Here is a 25,530-nt window from a genome sequence, read left to right on the forward strand (position 1 = left end):
TCTTAAAGGTATATGGCTCACGCGCATGCGCTGGGATAAATGTTAAACTTCCATACATATATGTGTATTATTGTAGTGACTGTCACTATTCAGTATTTTCTTGCACAGAAACAAAGCAAGTGATTTGTGAGAAAATGCCGTGTATAGGATGTGAAAAGGGTAAAGGAAATACATTAAATAATAAATGTTAACTTTATATTCAACTACTCTATGCAGCATGTAAATGCACCGCGGACAAGTGCTCCGAGGACTGTAAATGCGTAACGCCCGGTAAATGCTGCTGTAACCCCTCGAAAACCGAGCAGACCTCGACCGGTGGGTGCTGCAAGAAGGGGAAGGGCGCTGGCGAGGACAATGGGCCAAAAGAGTGCTGCAAGACTGCCAAGGACTGAGCCAAGAAGGATGAACGAATAATATTTACAAAAAAGAAACCAACTTGATGTATTTTACTTGCGCTTCTCGCTTTTCATAATAATGTAGCTGACAGCGTCGTATCGTATCTTTAAATATAATCGAAACGTAATTGCTATACATTTGTCGCTATAACTAAATTAGCGTATTAAATATAATACCATTACCAAATTAGAGTGTTTTTCAGCAGAGAGATGGCAATTATTGAACCTAGTGGTTTCAATTGAAAGAACAAGTTTTGGATTCATATGGTGAGTACGTTTAACAAACGAGCCAACAACAAAGTGCATTTTATTTGATTTTTACATTTTTCGATGTTTCTACAGCAAAAGGTGCAAGGGCAAGAATAGGATTTAGTACTAGAATTAGAATTAGGACTGCTCACTTTATAGACGAGAGACAGAGACAGAACATGTTGGAAATTAAACAAGTTTAAATTCGTTAGCGATTTCTTTATATTACAGCGTTAAAGATTGGGTCTTCAATTATCTTTTCAATATATGTAGGTAAATATATATGCATATAAAAAACAATTTAAAATTTGATTTTCAACAAATACGAGCCACTTACTATGTATATTATTATATATAATTATATATTACTTCGCGCTGCGCTGAGCCATTAAAGTAGTGTACGTAATATAAAAAACAATATTCCTTTTAGGGCGATTAACTACTAGATTTTTGTTTTTCTATCCATTGTAGGGCTTAAATTTATACAAATCAAACGACGACGACATTTCAAAAATTGATAAACGCGGCTACAAAGGACCTAATTAATTGCGCTTCGATTTACGCTTTTTGCGACTGCTTACGGCGGCTGTGGATGAGTTGGATGAGGCGGAGCAGTGGGTCGTTGGCTGCGGTGGAGTATTCGCTCCACTTATCTTCTCCCAAAGGCTACTCAAGAGGCTGCCGCCACTGTTGTGATAATTGCTTTTCTTGTTTGACTTGCAAGCGACGTTGTTGTTGTTATTGTTGTTAGTCGTTTGTGGCTGACGCGTCCCGGGAGGTGGCTGCGACTTGTGCTGTGCGACTTGGGCGTATTCTCATGACCGCTTCACCTTGCCATTTACAGCACTGGCAGTGGAGCGGCCACCGCTACTACTGCCGCCAATGGCAGCCTCAGTCGCATGCGTGGCCACGTGCTGGATGCCCTTCTCCATGCAGCCTTGATAGATTGGCCGCATGAACTGAAACCGAAACAGAATGCGTTGAATCATTTATGTCTGCGTCTTTTATCAACTCATACTCACATTCTCCCACATAAGCGTTGCAAACTCATCCAGCTTTCCGCCGAAATCGCTCAGCTCGCCGCTATACCTGTGGGTATGGCAAATGGATGGAGAGTTAGTTTGGGAGCTCGCTCACCTGTTGGGCTTTCAGTTGCCGATACCCACCTGATGTATGCCCAGAGCGCCAGCGTCAGCAGCGCCACGCCCATGATTAGATTGCAGAAATTGGCAAACGTGTAGAGGCCAACCAATCCAAAGATGCCGCTGACTATGTACATAATGACGGCGCAGGCAAAGTACACGGCCGGCGTACGCGCTGCCTTGAAGATGTTTTTGCTCTCATTGTGCGCCCGATAGTTCACGAAGACCTCCTCCAGATCTGTGTCCAGCTGTAGGCGAAAGCGCTCCGTGAACTCCTCGCCGCCCATCTTGCGTTTCGTGGCGAACTGGAACAGTGCCTTGTCCTTGATGCGCAAGTGCTCAGTTTCCAGGTGTGCGGTGCTTAGGTAAGGCCGCGTGCCACCACACACTTCCTCCATGAGCTGGTTGTACAGCTCCTTGGCGGCCGCGACGGCAGTCAAGTGGTTCGCTTCGGCAGTGGCCACCAGCATGCTCTTCGGCTCGGGCAGCTCGTTGCCCTTGTAGATGCTCATATACGATTGGAAGTACTGAATGAGATCGCGGGCTCTCACGCGCTGTCCACTGATCTCCTTGTACACCAGATTGTCAGGTGCCAGGAGCATGGGAACCAGTGTTCTCAGACTATTCTTGAATTCGGGCGTTATATCCTTCAGACGGCCGTCGAACTGTGGATTTGTGGCTACATTGAGACCCGGATGTGGCATCAAGAAGCATGCGACCTCGGTGAAGCACGCAGAAATGTGGCGACGCAACGACTGCAGCTCCGGATGCTGCTTGTCGGACACCTCGAGGCGACGCTTAAGTATCTTGTCGCCACCCAGTGCGCCGTACTCCGCCTCATACGGGAAGCTCCAGTCTCGCACCAAGAACTGCAAACGCTGGAATGGCTTCTTACCAGTGTCAGCCAGCGCCAGTCGGCCGTATTCGGTGAACAGCTGCAGATGCTGCAGGTCATCCTCCTGTATGTTTTGTGAGAGATTATATATCTGCACCGAGGACAGCATTGTGCTCAGGGCAAACACTGTCGCACAGTCGCGCACGGTGCTCTGGCTGTCGAAGGCACCCTGTGTGTCCAGCAGAATGACGGCGATCTTGTCGCCATTGGGATAATCGTGCAGGAATATGTCAGACCACATTAGTATGCCGGTGGTATCTCGCTCCGATCCGCCGCGCCATGAGAAACCTGATAGCGGTTCCGTCTCATCGCCCAGCCAGTCCGTGACGTCATGTCGCACGTACTGCAAAACAGCACCACATTAATTAAGCTGCGAGCAAACTAATTATATATCCACCATACCTTTGAGTACATGTAGCGGAGAAAGAAATCGAGCAGAAAGCTCTTGCCCTTACGGAACGCACCCGCCACGGAAACAACGCAGACGTAGCGATCTTTGACCTCTTCTCGCATTAGCACCTCGCTGAGCGCATCCTCGTTCAGCACGAATGTGTGCTCCTCGGATGCATTGATCACCTGCACCGCCGAGCCGCCCATTGCAGTCCTCTCCATGTGTTAGCTGTGTGCGTGTGTGGGTGTGTGTGTGTGCGAGCGCGCGTCTGTGCTATGCAATTAACTATGCTTGGATTTACGATGTTGATTTCAAGTACTGCAAAAAGAAACACAATAATATTATTGAAAGATTTAATAATAGTTGCTTTGTACACGGCAAATCGATGATTTATGTACAGATATTTATATATTTATGTCTGCCTGTATGTTTTTTGTATGTATGTATGTACACCCAACGAAACTTATTCTCTGATCGGATCACAAGCGGTAAGTGAATTGAACTAACGGTTAATTGCGCAAGTTCTATTCAATTGCGTGTGTTGCTCTCTGTCCGTCTGTCCGTCTGACTGTTCGCCTTCCTGACGCTCCGTCTGTGTGTTCATTTGAATTTTGGCATGGCACTGTATGTGTCAGGCCGCCTGCAATTATGAGACGAGGCCAAAAATAAATTCAACTATGCGCTAGTTTGGCTGGCATAAGGTAAATTAATTTGGGTTTTTTTTCTTTTTCTGTTCAGCATGTATTCAGCAAGACATTTTTTTTCTTTTTTTTTTTGTGCTAAGTCGTCACACACAATTCCATTAATATAAATTGCTAATTATTGGTTTCGTAAATGCAGTCATATTGAAATGATTTGCTGACCAAGTCACCCGCCGCTGCTGTTGCTGATGACGTTGACAACTTTTTGTCGCAACGGCAGTGTAAACTTTAATTGAAAACGTAATCAAAACAACGTAATGGCTTCAGGCGACTGTTTCCATATATACCAGCACAGGCATAGTAATAGCAACAATAAATCAGTCATACTTATGCTGGATACGCGAATCTCAACAAAATATAGACAGTGTGAACGCACATGTATGTCCCTTTTACTTGTTGCAATATTTATCAAATTGAGTTAAAAGACGAAAGCGACGTTGCGACAGTCGGCGCCACTGTCAACCAACTGAACTGAGGACGGCACGCAAGTCACCCGCTCGCTGAACAGCGAGCACACTCAGTGAGCTTCACAATGAGAGGAAGAGAGCGCTGTCTTGGTCACTCTCTCTCTCTCTCTCATGGTGCTTGCTCTCTTGTGCTCTCTCTGGCAGCGCAGTCGAATGGGTCAGATCAGCAAAGTGCAGCTGTTGAAATTATTTTGTTTAATTAACAACAACAAACGAAAGCTGCCAAAAGTCGCACGTCCCTTTTGATTTATGATTATGCATTTTTTCTTCTTCTTTTTTTGTATGTCAGAGTTTGGGTTTCGAAAGAATTATGCACTGTTGGCAACGCCGTCTCACTATGTCTTTGATGCTGTCAAAGCTGCGCTCAGAACATTGTGCGCTGCCAGACAGAGACGGCTATGCGATTTGATCGCACGTTCGATTGCTACCAGCACAGTAGCTGTCTCGCTTCGACTAAGCAGGTGTTTAGCATTGTGCGATGTAAACAACGCGAACAAAAAGTAACAGCAACAGTTGCGACGACAGTGACAGTGACAGTGACGCCAGCGTCGACGCTGGCAGCGTGATTAGTCAACTGGAATGGTTGGTTGCTGAGAGTAACAGCAGAAACAACAACAATGGCCAAAGCAAAACGAGGCAAACAGCAGCAGCAGCAGCAGCGGCAGCATTGATAGTTGCGTTCTGAGCAGCGCTTAAAATGCAGGAAAAAAATATTGAACGCGCCAGGGGGAAAGCAATATAAGAGAAATAAGTGCCTAATTTGTTTAAATTAGGCTGCAAAAAGTGTTTAATTAGTTCCAATTATAGTGGCAAACCAGAAGGTCCGCACCAGACGTACACCTGGCCACACGACGTTCCATCACTCGCCAAGCTGAGTGCGCTGCCGCAACATGCATCGTGGACACCGCCCAAACGTTAGCTGGCAGCAGCAGCTTGCATCTGCGTACCTCGTGGCCATTTGCTTGCTGTCCAACTATGTTTGCGTGTCCGCGCAGGACACGCAGGATTTGCTGACTGCGGAGCCCGTCTACTATTATGTGGGCTGCTATACGGCTCGCACGGACCTGCTCAAGGAGTCGGTGTACGCGAAGATGCCGCAAACGTGCATCGAGATCTGTGAGCGCCAGGGACACAGGTACGCGGTGCTGGCTGCCGAGAAGTGCTTCTGTGCCAATCATCTGGAGCCGCAGGAAAAACAGGACGATCAGCTCTGCTACACCCGATGCCTGGCCAATAAGGCGCAGTACTGCGGTGGTGTGGGCGTACATTCGTACTATTCCACAACGCTGCTGCGGCAGCCAGCACCGCATCATCTGCGCGTGGTCAACAGCACCGAGAACAGCATCAGCCTGGCTTGGGATGCATACGAGGCGAAGAAGCTGCTGCTGGCCGGCACCGCAGAGGCGCTCGCGGCCCAAACTCAGGAAGTGGCCAACATTCTAATCAAGTGCCAGATTGTCCAGACCTACTCAACGCTGCCCGCATTCCTGCAACCCGAATTCATAGTGCAGAGCACGGAGACCCGCTTCGAACTGACCGATCTTCATCCGGCAACCCTCTACAACATCAGCGTGCGCGCTATGTGCGTGCAACCGCAGCAAGAGGAAAGCGAGTGCGGCCATGGCTCCCTTATGGCCAGCACTGAGGTCGGCACACCCAGTCCAGCGCCTGCACAGCCCAAGGTGCTAAGCCGCACCAAGGACAGCATCACCGTGGAGCTGGCACCCATAAAGAACGACAACGGACCGGTGACGAAGCTATTGATCATTGTGGAGTTTGTTGACGATGCGCTGAGCCAGCCATTCGATGCACAACTGCTGGGCAGCTGGCAGCTGGCGCAGCAGACAGGAGTTCCGTACTACATAGCCGCCGAGCTGGACTACGACCGGCCGGAGGATAATCGCACCAGGCACTTTGTAGTGGGCGATGGCAAGCGCTACGGGCGCTATCACAATGTGCCCCTGGATCAGATGTCCAATGAGCAGGACAAGTCTGCCCATGTGCATATTAGCTTGGGTGTGGTAAGTAGATACGGGTGATAAGAGCTGAGTAGAGATTATATAAATCCTCTTCAACAGGTGAGCACACTCCGAAACGTCACCAAGACGCTATACACGCGCAGCAGCCATGCACAGCATGCCAGCTCCCTGGATGACTTCAGCTATGCCACCTTTGAAAAGGGTCAATCGTCAGTGGTCGCCCTGGCCGTTACCTGCGTCGTCTTTGGCACCTGCCTGATTCTCAGTCTCATTACCTACTTTTACTTGCGCTACAAGACCTGCCATGCGCGCGGACTGACCGGACGCAGGCGCAACGCCCACGAAATGACGCAGCAGACGCCCATCATCGAGCGGGAGAACAACGGATATTTGGTGGAGGACGAGCTGCCGCCCACGCTGGAGAGCTTCAAGCAGCAGTTTCAGATGACGATCGAGGGCATGGAGAAATTGCCACGTAATTCCCTTCGACTGAATGCTAATGATGTCATTGCTGATGGGCGCTACGGAGAGATTATCACAGGACGACTCAGCGAGGGAGACGCCGTCAAGGATTGTGCACTTCACGTGCTGTCGCTGGACGATCTGTCCGGCGTGTCGCAGGCACAGCTGCTGCGCGAGATGCGGCACTTGAAGCAATTGCGCCGCCACGAACTAATTCTAGATTTCTATGGAATTTCGGCCAGCGCTGACTGGTTCTATCTGATCTTTGAGCTGCAGCGAGTGAGCCTCAAGCGGCGCCTGATCGAGAGCCGCCAGCCAGCACCTGCGCCACGCCTGACAACACTATCGGAGCAACTGGTGCTGCAGTGGATGTACGAGCTGTCCAGCGCCATGTCGTATTTGGGCAGCTGCCAGGTGCATCACCGGCAGCTGAGCGGCTACAGCGTTTACGTATGCGCCGACTCCAAACTCAAGCTGTCCGTCTTTGGACCGCTGCACTACGTGAACAGCAATGGCCAGCAGGTGGATCTTGGCCGGTGGCTGGCGCCCGAGGTGCTGCGACATCAGCACTACACGACCATGTCGGACGTTTGGTCCTTTGCCTGCGTGGCTTGGGAGTGCTGCGCACTGGGCGGCACGCCCTACGCCAACATAGCCGGCAGTCAGCAATTACTGGAGGCAATACGGTCGGGCGTGCGTCCGGCGCAGCCCGCCTATGTCTACGGCGACCTGTTCCAGCTGCTGCTCAACTGCTGGCAGCTGGAGCCCAGCGAGCGCATCGGCTTCGAAGATGTCGCTTTCGGCATACGTCAGCTGATGACATCACCCAGGCACGCACTTTGCTTTGATCGCTCAGCTTCGGATCCGCGGGAGACGCTGCCGTTGTACCTGCCGATGCTTGAGACTATCAACTAGTGTAGCCGGAGCGCAGAAGCAATTATTTATTAATGCAGTAGGGCAAAATAAAAGACAATTGACGAAAGATTAGAATAAATATAACAGACCTATCGACAAGCGTTAGTTGATTGCTCCAAAATGCAGTCTGATAAGAATGTGCTAGCCATGCGTTTAAACCAATCTATAAACCAATATATAAAACGACCAATAAATGTGTGTGTTCTTTGTAAAGTGTTATCAGTCCTTTATCAATAACTGAGCCCGTTAACTTATCAATTAAAATATTAACAAAGCTGAGAAAATTGAGGATAGAGAGTAGAGAAATTTAAACTTCCTACAGCTTTCAAGTGGTGTGACTCAAGTTCCCTACACTGTTCTACAAAATCCGAGCTGTTTTAGTCGATACGAGTATAATTAACGTTATAGAAATGGGAGAAAAAGTTATGTTAACACAAATATATATTTAAGAATTTCTTAAGGAGGTAACGACTCACATCTTTACCAATGGATTTTTTACATACAATTTAATTTGTTTTATATTTCCCACCAACAGTATAGTTACAAAATCTTATTACCTCACTCTTGTGCCGAATTCCCTCTTGTACAGTGTAACAAGTCCTAAGCAAATTGAGAACACAGAAACTGAGAGCCAGGTAGAGAGAGAGAAAGAGCGAACTAGCATAAGGTACTGCGAGTGTGTTGTTGATCTAGGGTGAGCACAAATAAGTATTTGTATATATGTATGTATATAATAAAGTATATGTACATACATACACACATGTGTGTGTATCGCCATACAAAAATTGACGATTAATCAGTTTAAAGGTCGCGCGACTAGGGGGTATGGCGATACTTAACAAAATGTAATTGTTTAATTTTTAATTGGGGGAAAAATAAACCCAGGTTTCTAAATAATATAATTGAGCTAAAAGACTATATAACTTAATACTAATATGTATTATATATATTTTATTTTTTAAAGAACTCTTTCAATGAGTGACCACAAAAGTATTTAAGCAAATTCTTCGTCTTTGCAATTTAGGTGATTCTGCATTAGTCATGGATGCAACGGAGCAGAGTTCCTGCTTAGAACAAATTTACTTTAGAGGTGCACGCACACACACACATACTGAGATGCTGTCTAAATACGTGCAACGTGCAAACATCCAATTGGAAATATTGTGCTAATCTGGCAAGCGCCGTTAGGAACCATGGTCTGCGAACAGCTGATAAGCGAACCAATTGAATAGAAAATGCTATGAAGAGGCTACCCAAAAGACTAAGCACATTTTATATATGGCTAAAGTTTATTAAACGCGTAATGAAGCGAAACGATCCAAAGTAGCAAATTCAGCAAAACAAAACTAAATATACATATGCATACACACACATGTGCATGTGAGTATATACAAGCTTTTATATATGTACATATACAAACAAATGCTTCACCGTTTTAGCGCTCAAACGACTTTTGCACTCGTCGACTCGGAGTCAAGGTGAATGACGTTACCAAACAGGGCAAAGAGTCTACGGCTACGGTTATAGCAAGAGCAAAAACAATTAAAATCATTGGCACACATATTCAGATTTCAATATTTGCATATGTATTGGCATATACAAATTATTAATAAATCAAGCTAGGTACCCTGAAATGACGCTGTTTGACCACTAGCAAACGGAATACGAATGGGTACGAGGACTAAACAATGGGGCATATTACTGGAATCACTAGCTATCGGAGCTGGGAACTGTAACAGTTAGGGCACAAAATATTATGTTTTGTAATTTCAATATAAAAGAGATGCACACGCATACATACATACGCGGCGACGACGCAATAAAATTTGTTTTTGTTTTTATTACACACTTTGAATTCTGCGAGTCGAGTGGGGGTATTTTAAAACTGGTTTCTTTGCGCAGCTCGCATACTATTGACCGCACAGCCGAATACTGTGAACAGTTTGTAAGTTATTTTTATTCACGCATTCAACTAAAATATTACTCACTTTAATAAACAATTCGCCACCACACGCCTGCTGTTGATTGCTTTTTCTACATTTACTTGCTCATCTTTTCTGTTAGCGATGAACGTAAAATCGATATATTGTTCGTTACGATGTTTTAGCACATCGATAATTCGATCATCGATATTTCCAGAAAGCATCGATACCTGTATTAAGACAAAATTGAAAAGTAATTTATTTTTAAACTTCACATATTTTATTTTTTATTTTAATATTCAAATCTAAGCAATTCCCTTTGATACGATAAGAATTTTGAAAACTGCCTTGATTAATTTTTATTTAATTGCATTGGTTAACCCACAATATATGGGGAAGTCTTCGGTTGACAAATAAAGACTTCTCCATTACTATTCTTAGAATCACTGGAAGTCAAAAACAGAGATCTACATATGTATGTATGTATTAATTTCAGTATTGGTTTCTGTTCTGAGAACGTCAATTAAGCATTTGCATTGCAAATCGCAAGCTCTTCCGATGGCTGCACTTGTTCTTTACTGAAATTAAATACCCAATCAGCATACAAACAACTGTGTTTTAGGATAATGATGAATTATTTACATCTATATATATAAAAGAGAGTTGTGTAAAAGTGTCCAAGCACTTATAACTCGAGATCTGCTGGACCAATTTTCATGGTTTTTGATTTGTTGGATTTGTCTCCGCCACGAGTAGGTCAGTAGATCTTTAAAATACTGAAAAAATTTGACGAATACTTGAAAAACGCGGTTTTTTCCCTAAAGATTCAAATTTCCATTTATACTCAGTAGCCTTGACAACAGTGACAGTTTCGGTCCTGTATAGAAGTAAATAAACAAATGTAGTCAGTCAGTCTACGGCACAGCCTCGAGCAGGCCAGACTATTCAACAAAAAAAAAAAAAAGACTATTCAACAAAAAAAATTTTTTTTCCAAATCAAAAAGCAAAATATTTCAAATCAAAAATCTGCAAAAATTAAAAAAAAAATCAAAAGATTAAAACCTGACTGTTCAAAAAATAAATAAAAAATTTAAAATTCGAAATTCAAAAAAAAAAACAAAAAAAAAAGGTAATTTAAAAAAAAAAAAATCTGAAAAAATTAAAAAAAAAAAATCAAAAGATTAAAACCTGACTAATCAAAAATAAATAAAAAATTAAAAATTCGAAATTAAAAAAAAAAAGTTAATTATTAAAAAGTGTATTTTTGGCTTTTTATATTTTTGGACTTTTACAAAAGCTAAATATCTCGAAAGTTCAGGTATTTGTTTGTCTCAAACATAAATTTGTGTAAATTATTTATATTTATATTTCTCGATTGATTTATATGGTTTTGTGTGAGGGCAGTATTACTATTAATAAAAATGCCGCGTCCTAGAAGATCTAATCTTTCCCGGCGGACCCATAATGCAATTAGGCAACGGAATAGCGCGAGTCAATTATCTGACGAAGAGCGAGAAATCGCCCGAGTAAGGCTCCGCGTTAGTACCCAGCAAAGAAGGGCCTTAATTCGTGCTTCTCAAAGAGAGGCAGCCCGTGAAATGGCAATAAGAAATGGTTCAAGGATTGATTTGAATCGAGCAGCGTTTCGATATGATTGCACCATTGATTACAGCTTGAATCGTTTAGTTTGCATTGGTCCAATGGACGTTGTTTGCCAGCATTGTGGCGCATTGAAGTTTGCTGGTGAAACGCCCGGTTTGTGCTGCCTTAGTGGTAAAGTGACATTGCCATTAGTGGTCTCGCCACCAGAGCATTGCGTTCCCTGCTTTACGGCGAAACACTAGAATCACGACATTTTCTAACGAGCACTCAAAAATACAATGCCTGTTTTCAAATGACTTCATTTGGGGCGGAAATTATTGGTAACGGATATAATCCGACATTTAAGGTAATTTACGTTAAAAATGTTATTTTCTATGACTGTCAAAATAAAAAAAAAAATTTTTGGAATAATGTAGTTTGTTAGATTTATGTAAAAAGTGTTTGTAAATCTAACTATAACTATGGCTTTGAATTTAAAGATTCAAGGCCAGATTTGCCATCGCATTGGATCATTGCAACCTATTGAAGATGCACAGCAAAAATTCTTGCAAATATACTTCATGGGCAATATGGAAGAACAACTTGACCGGCGTCAAGAAATGAACACAGCTATGAAAAGAGCAATTCTCCAAGATTTGCCTGCTTAGAAATTTAAACCAACCAAAACTGTGCAATGGAACGCGTTTGGTGATAAGAAAACTGATGAGCAATGTGATTCACGCGTCGATACTCAAAGGAAAATTTAAAGATGAGGAAGTTCTTATTCCTAGGATTCCGATGATCTCAAAAGATATGCCCTTTGAATTTATTTGAATTCTCGCTTCGTCTTGCCTTCGCCATGACGATCAACAAGTCACAGGGCCAATCTTTGACTATTTGTGGCCTCAATCTAGAAAATGTGTGTTTTTCTCATGGTCAATTGAACGTGGCAAGCTCACGTGTTGGCAAACCATCCGCATTATTTGTTCTTGCACCTGACCAAAAAACGAAGAATGTCCTTTACAAGGCGCTTGAATGAAAATCCGATTAATAAATTAATCAGAGTGTATCCCAACCTGAACAACATAGCTTTCAACAATTTTTTACCTAGAAATAATATAGAGGGCAATGCAACGTTTGCCGGGCCAGCTAGTACTAAATAAATTATATACAAACTACATTTATATATATATATATAACATGCTTCAAATTAAAATTAAAATTAAAATGAGAAATTCATTTTGTATTTATATCGCAAAATTTTAATAATTGTATATTCATTTTAATTTTAATTTGAAGCATGTTACATGATATATGGATGAGATTATTCTTTAAATAAAAATTGCAAGTTTACCTGCAAGAAGAATACCGTTTTTAAATTTCAAATATTTATATATTAATTATTTCCATCCAAAGTTTGGAGAATTATTTGGAAGGCACAGGACTTTGAAGTATCTGTATAATTTTATTCTTAATCGTAAACTTTATGCTCAGCATATTTTTTATTAGGACGATGCGTTGAGATTATCATAGACTTAAAAATAATGCTGAGCACTGAAGTCAAATGGAACATTAAACATGGTGTCATATAGACACATGTAAAACTCTCGAAATTTCGAGACCTCAGATGCATTCGAATTAGATTTTTGGAACAGTTACATACGTGACCGTATTCAGCTAATACGCAAAACACGCATTCAAATTATAGATATAACATATGTACATATAAAATTTCATCGAGCACGGATTTCTGAGTTCGTATGAAATATAAACGCTATTCTAATAAAAAATATATGTTATTTCAAATATGTATATGACATATCTATTAAATAGAGAAAATAAAAGCTACAGAGTAAACAACTAAAAACAAAACAAAGAAAATGATGTGATAGCAAAATAAACCCTTTAGAAAAAGCTAGAAAAAAAAGCCTTATAGTCGACCAGTATCAACTTCATGTTACTCGTTAGTTGATATAATAATCAGTATTTGCCATATATTCTATATGTATATATGTACATATTTATAGGGTCTATTTTTAGAAGAAGTACGGAAGTAGTGCAAAGTCCGGCTGCCCAAATTGTAGAAGAGTGCAAGATTTGCTTGTCGCTAACTTACGGAACTTTCCAGGAGATTACGATTGGTCGATATGAAAATATGATTTCATGGAGGCGTTATAGGCATAAAAAGATGAAATTAATTAATTATATATAATTAATTAATAGTTCATATATATGTATAGAAATATACATATATCTATAATATATAAATATACATATCCCGAAAAACAAATTTACACAAATAGTTTGAGTAGTGGAAATCCCATAATCTATATATTTTTTCTAAATCTAACCCGATGCATTAAATACCTTACGAAATAGAAGTGCTTGTCATAAGTTACATAAATACAATAATCCCTATTGATTTTTAGAGTAATCTAGGAGCTCCACAGTCGAGTAATACTGGTGTCTGAGCACATGCTGCGCGACTCGCTCAGACAGGAGGCATAGGCCATGGCGTGCGGTATGTAGTGCTGCTCGAACACCCCAGTGAAGAGGTGGGAGTACGGGCCACTGGCGAAGACGGCGACGTCGTCCCCGCCGTGCGTCTCGGACTCCAGCGGCACGGCGGTGGGGAACATGAAGTCTTTGTTCTTCATGTTGAGGGAGCGCAGATTCTTGCGCTTGACAGCACCGTCATCGTCCTTCAGGAAGTTGCTGTTGTAGCCGGGGCCATTGGCGTAGCTCAGCGTGGCATAAGGCAAGTCGTCCGCGGCCAACTGGCCATCGTTGATGCCGAATATGTCGTTCTTGCGACTGGAGTAGCCCGCCAGCGACATGGTGTGCGAGTGGTCCGAGGTGACCACAATCAGCGTATCATCCACGCTGCTGTGCGTGCGTGCCCAATGCACCGCCTTGTCGAACTCCGCCGTCTCGTCAATGGCGCGCAGTGCCAATGTGTTGTGGTGGCCGTGGTCGATGCGTCCGCCTTCCACGAAGAGGAAATAGCCTCGACCTGCGCTCTGTCGCTCCAGGATGGCCAGCGCTGCTTGCACCATCTCCTCCAATGTTGGCTGATCCGCAGCATCGGCGTCCAGATGATACGGCATGTGGTAGGGAGCGAAGAGGCCGAGCACTCGCGAAGTCTGGTTGTTCAGCTCCAGCAGCTGGCGACGCGTGTGCACGTAGTGGGCACTGTTGGTGTGTTGCCGCTGCCATTCTTCGATCAGATTGCGTCCATCCTTGCGCTTACCGAAGACGCCGCTCGGATCTTTCACGTGCTCAGGTAGAAAGTTTTGCCTGCCGCCGCCTAAGATCACGTTCAGATTTCTTCCCACGTCACCGTTGATCAGCTGTGACGCAATGTCCGTGCAAATTGTGGGATCAGCATTATCCGCCTTGACGTCAGCATCGTTCTCCCAGTCGCGATTGGCGGCATGGGCGTAGACACCTGCGGGCGAGGCATGACTCACGGATGTCGTTGTGATGAGGCCAGTGGCCATGCCCTGTCGCTGTGCCCAGGCCGCGATGGATGCGACACGATTCTCCGGCTGCACTTGGGCCTGACAATCCTTCAACCGGACAGCAGCCGTAACGCCCACGGTGCCATAGTTGGCCTTGACGCCGCCCAGGTAGGCGGTTGCCGTGCACGCCGAGTCGGCCACCTGCATGTTGGCGCAGTAGGTCTTGCTGAGGCCCACATATGGGAACTGCTCGAAGGCGAACTGCTTCTCCTCGCCGCCCAGATAGACCCGACCGGCGGTGATGGTTGGTATGGACATGCCGTCGCCCAAGAACAGCATCACGTTCTTGGCTAGCTGTGTGTTCGGCCTCATTTTGCTCTCCAGCTGCTGCTCCAGCGTCTGGTGGGCGATGCTGCGCCAGTAGTCGGCGTACTGCTCCACCCTTTGGGATGCGAACGTCATCTCGGGCATATACCCGCGCTTGAAGCGCGATGCCCGCAGAGGGGCTGATGCTCCCCCATACACCGGATGCATGTGCCGCTCAGCATCACGTGTCGGCAGCGCTGGATGTGGGGGATGGACTGTCAGTTTCCGTGTGTTCGAACTTAGCAAACTTTGGACTTACCGTAGCCGCCAGCTAGAGCGATGAGCCCACCCAGTGCGAATAATTGCAAGATCATCCTGAACAGTCTTTTGCTTATGAGTTGTGGTTTGCCTGTACCTTGCCGGGCACGTTTCGAACAGAACTGATAGCGAGTCTCACGAGACCGGCTTTATTTATAGTCGAGCACGGTTCCATAACAGGTCATCGTCGCCTGATAAACGAAAATCAATGTATGGCAATCGAAGCCGCTGACGCTGACGCTGTCTGCCCAGTCTTCAATCCTATTTCATTACACACGTGTGTGTGTGTGTGTGTGTGTGAGTTGTTATTGTCGTTGTCTTGTTATGTGTTTTCAGAAACTTTTCTTGGGTTTTCGGCTGGCTGTGCGTTATCATCATTCGTTGCCGTTGTCTGCCTACCCGCACCCGCGGCTCACGCATTTGAGTTTTTGTTTTGCCTGCGGATCCGAAAACGCGATCACCGTTCACGTGATCGTTATGCCTCTTCTTGCTCAATGTGAAATTGTGTACAGATCCGTGTTATGAGCTCTGTTCTGTCGAAGTCATTAGCTGTCTATACACTGTCATAAAAACAGCACCAGATTTTCAATAAATTGTTGCGCACACATACACACATTCAGACAAGTACAGCTTTGTTTATTCTATATGTGGGTGTAAAATTTTTCTATATAGTCGAAACACAATTATTTGAATAACAACTGAGCTGCAGGCAAATATCTGTATATATATGTTTTAATGATAATCATAACTGAAATTATAATTGTAGTATATCGTGTGAATAATATAATAGCATAGTTAATAGCATAGTTAAGATGGATTGGTGAAAGCATTTACTTTAATAAACATTTCTGAAATATTTTGATATTATCTATACTCTAGAACCCATTAGATTTATACAGAAGATCAAGTTAACTCACATAATATTTGCTTTTATAGCTGTATAACTCAAATAGCATATTTGTATAATAATAAAATATTAAAAATTGAATTTTATATTTTTTATTTCGTAAATGAGTATTTCATTATCAACTTTCCGACAGATATTTCACACCAAAATTTTCCTTACATAAATGTAAGATTCATTCCTCGAAGCTCTGCGAATGTTTGTATGTATATAATGCACGCTGTTATAATAAATCTTCAGCGATAACATGTTTATAATTGATACAACCGTCTCTAATTAATTATTGTTGAGAGTGAATAATACAAAACAAAATATGTATTTATTTTAAAAAAGTCATACTGATCCATGGTGCATCGTAGCGTCTTTTAAAAAGGCCGCCCAACCAAAGTCGAGCATTTTTTATGTTGGCAGCGCTGTATTAAGGCCGCCAGCCACAAATTTGAATAAATTGCATGTTCGCGCTGAACTCCATTTCAAGGAGAATATCGATAATTGGAATCTTGGCAGTGCTGTTCGTGGCGCCAAATTCAAAACAGCATTGTGAAAAATTACGTTTGTGGAACAATCAATAAATCAATTTATAATCATAATGTAATTAAAATTTATTCTGTTAAGTACATTTTAATATTGGCAACACATAATATCTATACAAAAATAATGTTTTATTAAAAACGAATGTCGATAACGTTTTTTGAGCTGGCAGTGCTGTCGAAACATTTTAAAATTGCATTGCGCAGACGCCAGCATCAAAACAAAAGCTTAATTCGTTTGACAATCGTTGATGTGCTTTCTTTCTCTCTCTGTTTTGACTACTCTCTCTCTCTTTCATTTGCTCTCTCTCTCTCTCTCTGCAATATACACTCTCTTGTACAGCAGCCGTTATCTTCTGCTGCTGCTGCGTCAAGAAACATCTTCGTTAGAGAGCTTCTGGCCTGACTACGCGAATTTGGCCAAAATAGTTGTTGGTTCGCATGCAAAACGTCAAAATCGCTAAGCTAAAACATTTTTATACCAACGGCGCGTTTTTAATTTTTTCTACACTACCAAAAATACATAGAGAAAAGCAAAAGAACTAAAGCAAAATAACCAAAAAGAACTGACAAAACTTTTTAGCCCCAACATTTGTTGTTTTCCTAATCATTTAAAACATACGTATGCTTGCATATATATACAAATACATAATGTATATATGTATCTACATCTACTTAACTAAAGAAAAAACGCGTGTATATAACAAACGATAATTCAATAATTTTAAAATAACCAAAAAGGTAAATAGTGAAAAATGTGCGTGAAATATACTTGAATTAAATTTGAAATAAAAACGAGATCAAAACGAAAAACAAGGCACAAAAACAACATTTTAATTATAATTTTGTCATCTCAAGTTGTTTATATCTATTGTTATGGGTCAAGAAATTTATTGTTTGAAAATCTGGTGACAATTCGCTAGTTTTTATTCTCTGCTGATTATGTGTGTGTATAACTGTATAAAGTGAAAAGTATGTACGTAGGTACATACCTACCTACATATGTTCAGTTTATATGTACACAAAAAAGAAAAAAAAGAAAGAAAGAAAAACAGGCAATGTCGTGTAATGGCTGAATGTAACAAAAGGCACACATTTTGAACTGTGAGAAAAATGAACATATATTCTAAATGTTAGAGTGCATTCAGCTAAAGGTGCTTCGTGTATGTAAGTTGGGATTACATCTACATGTACATACATATTTCAACAGGAGGCTCGAGCTTCCATGCCAAAGACTTGGATGCCCAGCTGACTATGAAAGCGACATAATGGCTCAACATAATTCTGCGTTTGAATTCTCTCCAATACAAGTACATTTGTGGGAGAGTGCGGGAGTGACTGTGTGTGTGTGAGTGCGTGTATGTGGGTGTGTGTGTGTGATAGGAAGAAACTTTTTACTTCTCCTATGAAACATTCAAAATTAAGAGATTTGGAATTCAATTATTAAATTGTCTTCAGCCGAATTTCAGTAAAATTTTCCATTACTACTCATTGTGATATAATCAACTATGATATTGTGTCTATAGCTGTAACTAATATATGCTGCCAATCAAACATGATATATAAAGAGATGTTATGTACATATATGTGTATATAGTTATGTATCAAATAACGCGCAAACAAATAGAAATGCCCTTCATCAAGCAGAGAAACAAATCGAGAAGTAACACACGAGTCGCAAAAACATGAGAAACAATTAAATGACAAAAAAAGTTGCCTTAAACTTTTTCAAGGCACACACACACACACGCACACTGAAGTAACAACAACAATGCACATAACTTGTCGTCTTTGGCGTCATTGAAGGGAGTTGGCAGCAAAAGTTTCTGCCTTATTCCATGGGGAGAAGCATAGAAACATAGTAGCCCACATACACATACACGCACAGACACATATACATACGCACACACGAACATACCTACCCATACACGCACAGTGAGAGAAACAGGCAGACGTACCAGCACTTTGGTACAGCAGATACATTTCAGCAGCATTAATAAACCAAATGACATGCATACACACATCCATGCACTTATTTATATTGATCAAATTGATAAATATTAATGTATGTATATGTGTATATAAACAAAACTCGTATACGCTGAGCAGAGCGGGTGCACATTGCCACAATGTTATAACCAAACTTTAAATGAACTTAAAGCTATCCTAGTTTCTATTGAAACAAGCTTATTGAAGAGCCTAAGTGAATTCCGGTACATTTTTTAATAATTAATGACTAAATAGTTTGACAAGCTTTTGAAACAGCATAAACGGATATATTTTTCATTTTAATTAAGTGATTTGCAAACATAAATTTAATGTCTATGTTGTTATTTTTTTAAATATATAAAACATGTATGAATGTATATTTGAACAAGTTTTTCTAAAAATATTATTAATATTTTATGTTTGTATATTTATAATTTGTTCCAAATTTAATACTTTTATACAGCTTAAGACTTTTTAATTTATACTTTTAATTTAATTTTTATTTCAGTATGTAATAACATCTTTTCAATACATTTTTTGTTCATTATGTGACTTTTAGATGTTTTTTAATTAATTAATTTCTTTGTTCAATTTTTAAATAGTTTAAACTGTAATACCCTTTTTTTTTTTTTTTTTATTTGTTAATATTTATTCAATACAAGTTTTGTAAATAATAATATAAATTTATAGTAGCTTAATCGAAAAGACTTTTGTCGAGCAAAATAATATTCGTAAATTGGATATGTCTGCCCCACTGTGCCGCAGCATCAGCATTCGGATATAGATATAGAGCCAAAAAGGATAAACGTTGCCGAAGCTCAAACGCACGAACAAAGGCAACACGAACTTTCAACATTTAACGAATGCGGCCTCCAAACCGAGCGCCACAGCTACAGCTACAGCTATAGCTAAAGCTACGACTACAGCTTCAGCGAGAGTTAACTTTGCCGTTATGCTGTGAGCATTGGGTGCTTCGTTTAAATGAGTGCTCGTTGAATGTGTGAGTAATTGGAGGGGTTGGAATGGATAGAGAGCAAACAACAACAAGCAAGGCATTGATGTTGCCAGCAGACTCTGGGTCTTTGGGTTTTATGGGGCAGCCAAGGAGTGAAGTGGCGCCAGTTGAAGATTTATCAGTGTGTATGTATGTATATACGTATGTGTGTGTGTGTAAAATTATGAAAACATTTGAGTTTGAGTAAATATGACCAGTTTTAGGGGTGGGGGTTGTTTTGCTATATTACGTACATGCGTGCTACAATGTGTGTACACACACACATATAAATATATACATGTGTATATCTACGATGTGCGCCTGTTTGCATGCTGCATATTTATGCATCTGTATATACAGCTTGCGATTGCAGTTGATATTGTGGCCAGAGCCCGAGCCCGAGCTGCTGCGACTGTATTTAGTTAATGGCCTTCTAGCATTACTGGGCGACTGGCTGACTGGCTGACTGGGGAGAAGGAGGTCGAGGATGGGCAGGAGGCTGTTGCCACTGCATTTGGGGGACAGGGCCACACTGTTAACGCCGCTGACCTTCACCCATTTTCCGGTGCTTGAACAGTGACAAGCTAACCAAAAGTCAAACGCCATTCAGTTTTAATTTAAACGTCGCTTCGCAGTTCGTTTGTGACGTTGTGGTGCAGCCTGCGCAACGTTGTCCATCAAATAGACCCAATTGCAATTATCGCAGTTGTCCACATACGTAATCAAATCATATTTACCTTTTGTGCGCAGGATCTCGATATTTATGCATTGGCCCGGACAATGTCCATGTCCATGACGACCAGCCAATATCGCCGCAGCTGACCAAATGCAACCCTGCAGTTTCCACCTAACAGGTTGCTGTGGACGCTCTGGGAAGTACAGTTACGCAATTGGATTATTGCGGTTTAAGGCAACTGCATGCTTTAATGAACTGTTGATTGAACGTCCCTCGAACTGGGTCAACTCAATTCGTATGAAGCGAAGTTTAAATTAAATTCTGCTTATGCTGAGTGAATATGAATCAATTTCATGTGTGATAATCACTTTTGATATTCGGATCGTTGAGGATAAAGCGCAATTTGCGTATAACTTGAATTTTTCGAATACTCTTTTAGGTATCAAACCTATAAGCGAAGTGAATATATGTTTTAAGTATGGATGAATGGGTTTAATTGTCTATAGTTTTCCACCATATAAATACTATACAGAAATGTTATTTTGGATAGCCATATGATTATATAATACTGGTATTAAAAACTCATCTGACTGAGCACTTAATTTAATAGCTAATTTTACTAATCATTTCATATCGTGGGGCATTGCTCTGTTCCAGAGATATGAAATGACAGATTAAAAATATTTAATTTATATTAAGAAAATAAATTTTAAACTTTCTAATACAAACTATTTGTCATTAGATATTTTCATTAGAGTTGATCGATCTAAAGTAATCTAAGGTTTTATGTCGGTTAAATTTTGCTTTGATATATTTATATATAACCTAATACCAGATAAAAATGATAAAATAAATTACATTTTCTACGTTGTGAATACTTTGAGATAATATTCATGTTCAGATACAAAATACAAGTTTTTGATATTTTAATAAATCCTCCAAGAAATTCAAACTTTTCCATTTCTCTTGTTAATACTTATAGAAAGAAAAAGATATAAGTACGATGCAAAATACAGTTACATGCAAGTTATCGCCATCATAATATCCCAATATAAGCACCATCGATCGCATTTTTCTGTTCTTTTTATTGCTTTTAAAAACTCAACAAAATTGGCGCTATTAAATTCGCGTTTTGCTGTATTCTTATTCGATTTTAATCCTATTCACATTTCGTTCGTGGGCCTAAGAGCCAATTAAAATGTTGGTAAACAAGGCGCTGCTTGAACACATGGCATACGCCTCGCCCAATCAGTATCTAAATTACTGACAAAACGAATTAAATTACGCCACGCCTTCTTTTTGCGTCTCCTACACACACGCACACAGACAAACAAACAAACAACAATAACGAATTCGTATTTAGCGAACATCTGTTACATGGAAATCAGATGAGAGGGCTAATTTTCACTTTGGGCTTTCTTTTCTTCTGTTTGATTTTTTTTCTCTAGAGCATTTGCAAGTTATTGAACCTGTAAAAGTTTTTAATTAAAATTCAAATGAGACAAATTAAATTCGCTTCTCGCTGAGCAAACGAATCGAAGCATTGAAAGGAACAAAAAGCGTTTAATATGGCAAAAGGCAGAAGCGGGCAGAGACTCGCATAAAGTGCGTATGGAACGTGCGTTAAATTTTAATTGATTTTTCCCAACAAATGTAGGAGCATCACACACTCACACATACACACGCACAGATACATAGATGTGCATATATATACAAAATATATATAATTTATATACATACATTACATATACATGTGCTTATATGTATGTGTGTACCTGTTTACGCGGAAAGCAGACCATGCCAAATGTGGTAATATGGAGTACGCAGCAGCATCACCAACCGATACACTCACACACATACATACACACACGAACTCACTCACACATACATACATGCACGAAGTGCGTTAAAACGAAATGGCAGACAGTCAGGCGTGCGAACAACCGAACGAATACACACATACACACACACACTCACACACACACACACACACAGAGGCACTCCGACACAGCGCAAATTTAACGACCGAGCCAACGAACGAGAGTCGGCATTCCCGCTCGGCCAGCTTTCATACATACGAATGTATGTATATATATGTACATATGTATGTGCGTGCGTACATGAATGAGCAGGTTCGTGGGGTGAGGCGGCACTTGGGCAGAGAAGCTGCCTGCGGGTCGTAGGGATGGGCGGGGGTTGGGATGGGATAACTGCTGCTGGTGAAAGGACGATTCAAGGAGCCAGTGAAAAACATTTTATGTCCTCGTTGTTGTTGCTGTTGTTGGTAGGCTGTTTATTGCTAGATGTTGTTGTTGATGTTGTTTGTGTATTTGTAGCTGCTGCTGCTGCTGCTACTTCTGCTGCTTGTTGTGTATTTGTATCTGTATCTGCATCTGTATCTGTGTCTGCGTCTGTGTCTGCGTCTGTATCTGTATCTGTGCTCTGTTTTATGTAGCAACCATTTATCGATTTATTTTGACTTCTACAACGAGCAAGCGTAATATTTAATATAAGAACAACGATAACAAGAACATCTGCGCTTGGTGGGATGGTAGGAGGGTGCGACAGAGAGAGAGAAAGAGAGAGAGAGAGAGAGAGAAAGAGACGGGGCAGAGTGAAAGAGGATGGGAAGCCGAGCATTTTAGGAGGCTTTTGGGTTCAGAGACCACAACTTTTGCGCTTAATGCGCCAATTTTAACAACGACCTGAAGTCAAATTGAGTAAAACGCATTGAAAACTTAAGCAATTTCCTCAGTTTTTTCGTTTTTCCGTTTTTCTTTCTTTTTGTGTGGAAAAAGCTTTTGCCACTCAAAAACAAAATAACGCTTGAAGCAAGCATTTTCCCTTCAACTTCTTGGTCAGTTTGTTGTTGCAGCTGTCCCGCAGCTGTTAGCCAAGCGCAAAAGGTATTCTATATTATAATAATAACAAAATGCACTGGACTTGAAAGCTGCTTAATGAAGCAGAGCAATTATATAAACGCGAAGCCGAGACTAAAGCGAGGACAAGACAATAAAAGTGCCAAGTGCTCTGAGAGCGATAAAGCCCCAACAAATAATCCAATTAAATATCTGTGACGAATGCAACTATAAAGAATCTGTTTGTGTCCCCGAATAAATTTGCATCTCTTCAATTTGTTTTCACAGGTAGCTGTTAAATATGTAATTCAAAATGCGTGTCAAGCCGTCCTCTTTACAAAGAAATGATCACAAAGTATATGAAATATATATGATAAACAAGTAAACAAATAAATCCATTACATTTTCAACGACAATTGTTCAGTAACAATGACTTTAGCCTTTGTAATATAATATAATATAAATAATAAAAAGCACATCTAATGCGAGTACAATAATAAAACAAGGCGTAGCTTCTATCTTGCTAAACGAGTGAGAGACGACAAAATGGCTGACGCCTTGTCTCTGGCCCACCTTTTCGCGCGCGTGTGAAATAAAACAAAAACAACAAAAAAGTAGAAAATAAAATAAAATTTAAAAAATCAAATAAAAAACCAAACCAACAAAAGCAAAGCAAAAATTAAAAAATTAAAATTAAAATAAACAAAAAATAAAAAACTAAGCATCAGTGAAAAGTATTAACAAGAATTATATTAACATCAACGCCGACAACAACAAGAACAACAACGAGAGCAACGTCAACAACAACAATAACAAGAAAATCATCATAATCAAGAAGCAGCAGCAGCACGAGCCGTGGAAAATCAACTCAATGCCAAAGTGAATGCCGGATATAGAAAGACTCATATAGATTGTTGTGCATACAGCCAACACATATACACGTGTACACACACACACAGATACACATATATACATGTACATACATACACACACATATACATAGGGCAAATAAGAGCAATAGATGTGGTTGTCATTCACACTGCTGATGTCGTCAAAGTTGCCATTGCCGTCGTCGCCGTTGCCGTCGCAGTCGTCGTCGTCGTCGCAGTCGCAGTCGCTGCCATTGCCAGCGATAATCAACATTTAGGAAATTCATCATACGCACTGTGGGACACGACCCAGGCAAATGCAGTGCCCGATTGAAAGGTGAGCCTGGCACTCTGAATGCAAGCCCCACACAATTCTTTTTTTCAGTTTCTTCCAATTCGATTATATTTTGAGAGACACGTTTTTCTGTTACTTTTTCTACTAATCAAATGGTATGCTACGACTAACTATATTAAAACATCGAGTTATGACTCGGCCTACTGCGCTTAACACTATGCTACGATGTCTCGTTCTTTTGGCATTCCTCTAATCTGATGTGTATAGAAGTACATACATATGTATTTCTATATATTTATATTCTTGTCTGGTATTAACAAATATTTGTATGATGTGCTGACAATGACCAACACACATATACACACACACACACAGACGCAGAGACACTCACTATCATGTCCCCGTTCACCCCACACATTGAGCGACTTATGTCAATCTCAAATACCACGCAAAACGTGGCTGAGCATGTGAATGCGCAGACACAGCAAGTGTCGAGTTTTAGTGCCTGATTGTGACACTTCAATTTATATTTAGAAATTTGCGTATAGATGAGTTAACTATTTTCTGACTTATTGAAAAGAAAGATTGGTATTCAATTATGGCATAAATAAACTCAATCCACTTTCTCTTTATATATATATATATATATATATATATATATCTCTCTCTCTCTCTCTCTCTCTCCCTTCTGTTCTCTCCTCACTCTTTCGTTCTGTCTGCATTCAGCTTCATGAATATATCTCACTCTCTCTCCAAGCTTATTCCTATTGATACAAGAATATTTGAGACTCAAGGCTTGGAATATTTTTTTAATATACCTATATTGTAGAAAAACAACTTAAAGTTCAGCTTCTCGTACAAGCTAAAATTATTTAACACAATTGCAAACAATTCAAATTCAAATATCTCCATATCTGCATTTTCAAAAAGTTTTTTTATGATTTCGATTTGGAATTCAAATGATTTTATTATATTTATTTTTTAGTAATACTTTCAGAGAAAAAAAAAAATGTCCGTATTACACCGCAATTTTCCAATAAATACAACTTCTATAAAGTGCTTTGTGTTCCATTTCCCGACTAGAGCATTGCTTAGTCGGAGAACATATTTGAGAGCTGAACACACGTAAATACATAAATACATTCTGACTTTTCAGGTTGTCACTGCCAAGTCTTAAATTAATGTTTGCAAGCTCAAAGCCATGAATATGTCAGATTTGTGACTAAACCAA

At 40.9% G+C, this 25,530-nt stretch overlaps 5 protein-coding genes and 1 long non-coding RNA gene across 24 annotated transcripts in view; 4 read left to right on the top strand and 2 right to left on the bottom strand.

Annotated features, from left to right (window-relative positions):
* Position 1: 1 nt before the first annotated feature.
* MtnF (Metallothionein F) lies at positions 2-531 on the top strand. The gene is made up of 2 exons (XM_018000236.2): positions 2-159; positions 217-531. The coding sequence occupies exons 1-2, from the start codon at positions 135-137 to the stop codon at positions 390-392; spliced, it is 201 nt and encodes a 66-aa protein (XP_017855725.1). The 5' UTR covers positions 2-134; the 3' UTR covers positions 393-531.
* A 116-nt stretch (positions 532-647) lies between these two features.
* atl (atlastin GTPase) lies at positions 648-9,725 on the bottom strand. Of its 6 annotated transcripts, none has more exons than XM_089462612.1 (6): positions 9,585-9,716; positions 9,446-9,528; positions 3,084-3,390; positions 1,811-3,024; positions 1,667-1,733; positions 648-1,603 (listed from the first exon to the last, which is right to left on the bottom strand). In XM_089462612.1, exons 3-6 carry the CDS (start codon positions 3,291-3,293, stop codon positions 1,460-1,462), a joined length of 1,635 nt encoding a protein of 544 aa, XP_089318738.1. In that variant the 5' UTR covers positions 3,294-3,390; positions 9,446-9,528; positions 9,585-9,716; the 3' UTR covers positions 648-1,459. The 6 variants fall into 6 exon arrangements, with proteins under 6 accessions (XP_089318738.1, XP_089318750.1, XP_017855723.1 ...); XM_089462624.1 differs by lacking the exon at positions 9,446-9,528 and adding an exon at positions 3,580-3,712 and having other exon boundaries at positions 9,585-9,670; XM_018000234.2 differs by lacking the exon at positions 9,446-9,528 and having other exon boundaries at positions 9,585-9,725.
* On the top strand, positions 4,628-7,809 carry Wsck (tyrosine-protein kinase Wsck). The gene is made up of 2 exons (XM_018000231.2): positions 4,628-6,261; positions 6,319-7,809. The coding sequence occupies exons 1-2, from the start codon at positions 5,131-5,133 to the stop codon at positions 7,594-7,596; spliced, it is 2,409 nt and encodes an 802-aa protein (XP_017855720.1). The 5' UTR covers positions 4,628-5,130; the 3' UTR covers positions 7,597-7,809.
* A 420-nt stretch (positions 9,726-10,145) lies between the features above and the next one.
* On the top strand, positions 10,146-12,183 carry LOC149270716 (uncharacterized). The gene is made up of 2 exons (XR_016268633.1): positions 10,146-10,836; positions 10,923-12,183. It is a non-coding gene; the product is annotated as an uncharacterized LOC149270716 (long non-coding RNA).
* A 1,219-nt stretch (positions 12,184-13,402) lies between these two features.
* phu (phurba tashi) lies at positions 13,403-15,402 on the bottom strand. The gene is made up of 2 exons (XM_018001075.2): positions 15,186-15,402; positions 13,403-15,123 (listed from the first exon to the last, which is right to left on the bottom strand). The coding sequence occupies exons 1-2, from the start codon at positions 15,238-15,240 to the stop codon at positions 13,535-13,537; spliced, it is 1,644 nt and encodes a 547-aa protein (XP_017856564.1). The 5' UTR covers positions 15,241-15,402; the 3' UTR covers positions 13,403-13,534.
* A 1,576-nt stretch (positions 15,403-16,978) lies between these two features.
* LOC108614097 (uncharacterized) overlaps positions 16,979-25,530 on the top strand; it is a 33,190-nt gene continuing 24,638 nt past the window's right edge. For 10 of the 14 annotated variants that reach the window (XR_016270240.1, XR_016270242.1, XR_016270241.1 and 7 more), the window contains exons 1-2: positions 16,980-17,359; positions 23,424-24,341. The gene's annotated coding sequence lies outside the window, so the exon portion shown is untranslated. Of the gene's footprint in view, positions 17,376-23,423; positions 24,342-25,530 lie in introns of all 14 variants that reach the window. The other 4 variants (XR_016270243.1, XM_089469778.1, XM_089469776.1 and 1 more) reach the window with 3 other exon arrangements.

The sequence above is a fragment of the Drosophila arizonae genome, chromosome 2 (assembly GCF_054131065.1).
Source record: "Drosophila arizonae isolate 15081-1271.41 chromosome 2, UAZ_ARI_1.0, whole genome shotgun sequence".
NCBI classification, from domain to species: Eukaryota; Metazoa; Arthropoda; class Insecta; order Diptera; family Drosophilidae; genus Drosophila; species Drosophila arizonae.

What these genes read in the sequence shown, in the direction of transcription:
- Wsck (XM_018000231.2), top strand. Translation starts at nt 5,131, where the DNA reads ATGCATCGTGGACACCGCCCAAACGTTAGCTGGCAGCAGCAGCTTGCA. An exon ending in TGCATATTAGCTTGGGTGTG is followed by an intron (nt 6,262 to 6,318) that starts GTAAGTAGATAC and finishes CCTCTTCAACAG; the next exon opens with GTGAGCACACTCCGAAACGT.
- phu (XM_018001075.2), bottom strand. Translation starts at nt 15,240, where the DNA reads ATGATCTTGCAATTATTCGCACTGGGTGGGCTCATCGCTCTAGCTGGC. An exon ending in CGCTCTAGCTGGCGGCTACG is followed by an intron (nt 15,124 to 15,185) that starts GTAAGTCCAAAG and finishes CCCCACATCCAG; the next exon opens with CGCTGCCGACACGTGATGCT.
- MtnF (XM_018000236.2), top strand. Translation starts at nt 135, where the DNA reads ATGCCGTGTATAGGATGTGAAAAGG. An exon ending in GTGTATAGGATGTGAAAAGG is followed by an intron (nt 160 to 216) that starts GTAAAGGAAATA and finishes TACTCTATGCAG; the next exon opens with CATGTAAATGCACCGCGGAC.
- atl (XM_018000234.2), bottom strand. Translation starts at nt 3,293, where the DNA reads ATGGAGAGGACTGCAATGGGCGGCTCGGCGGTGCAGGTGATCAATGCA. An exon ending in TCCGCTACATGTACTCAAAG is followed by an intron (nt 3,025 to 3,083) that starts GTATGGTGGATA and finishes GCTGTTTTGCAG; the next exon opens with TACGTGCGACATGACGTCAC. An exon ending in CAACGCTTATGTGGGAGAAT is followed by an intron (nt 1,604 to 1,666) that starts GTGAGTATGAGT and finishes TTTCGGTTTCAG; the next exon opens with TTCATGCGGCCAATCTATCA.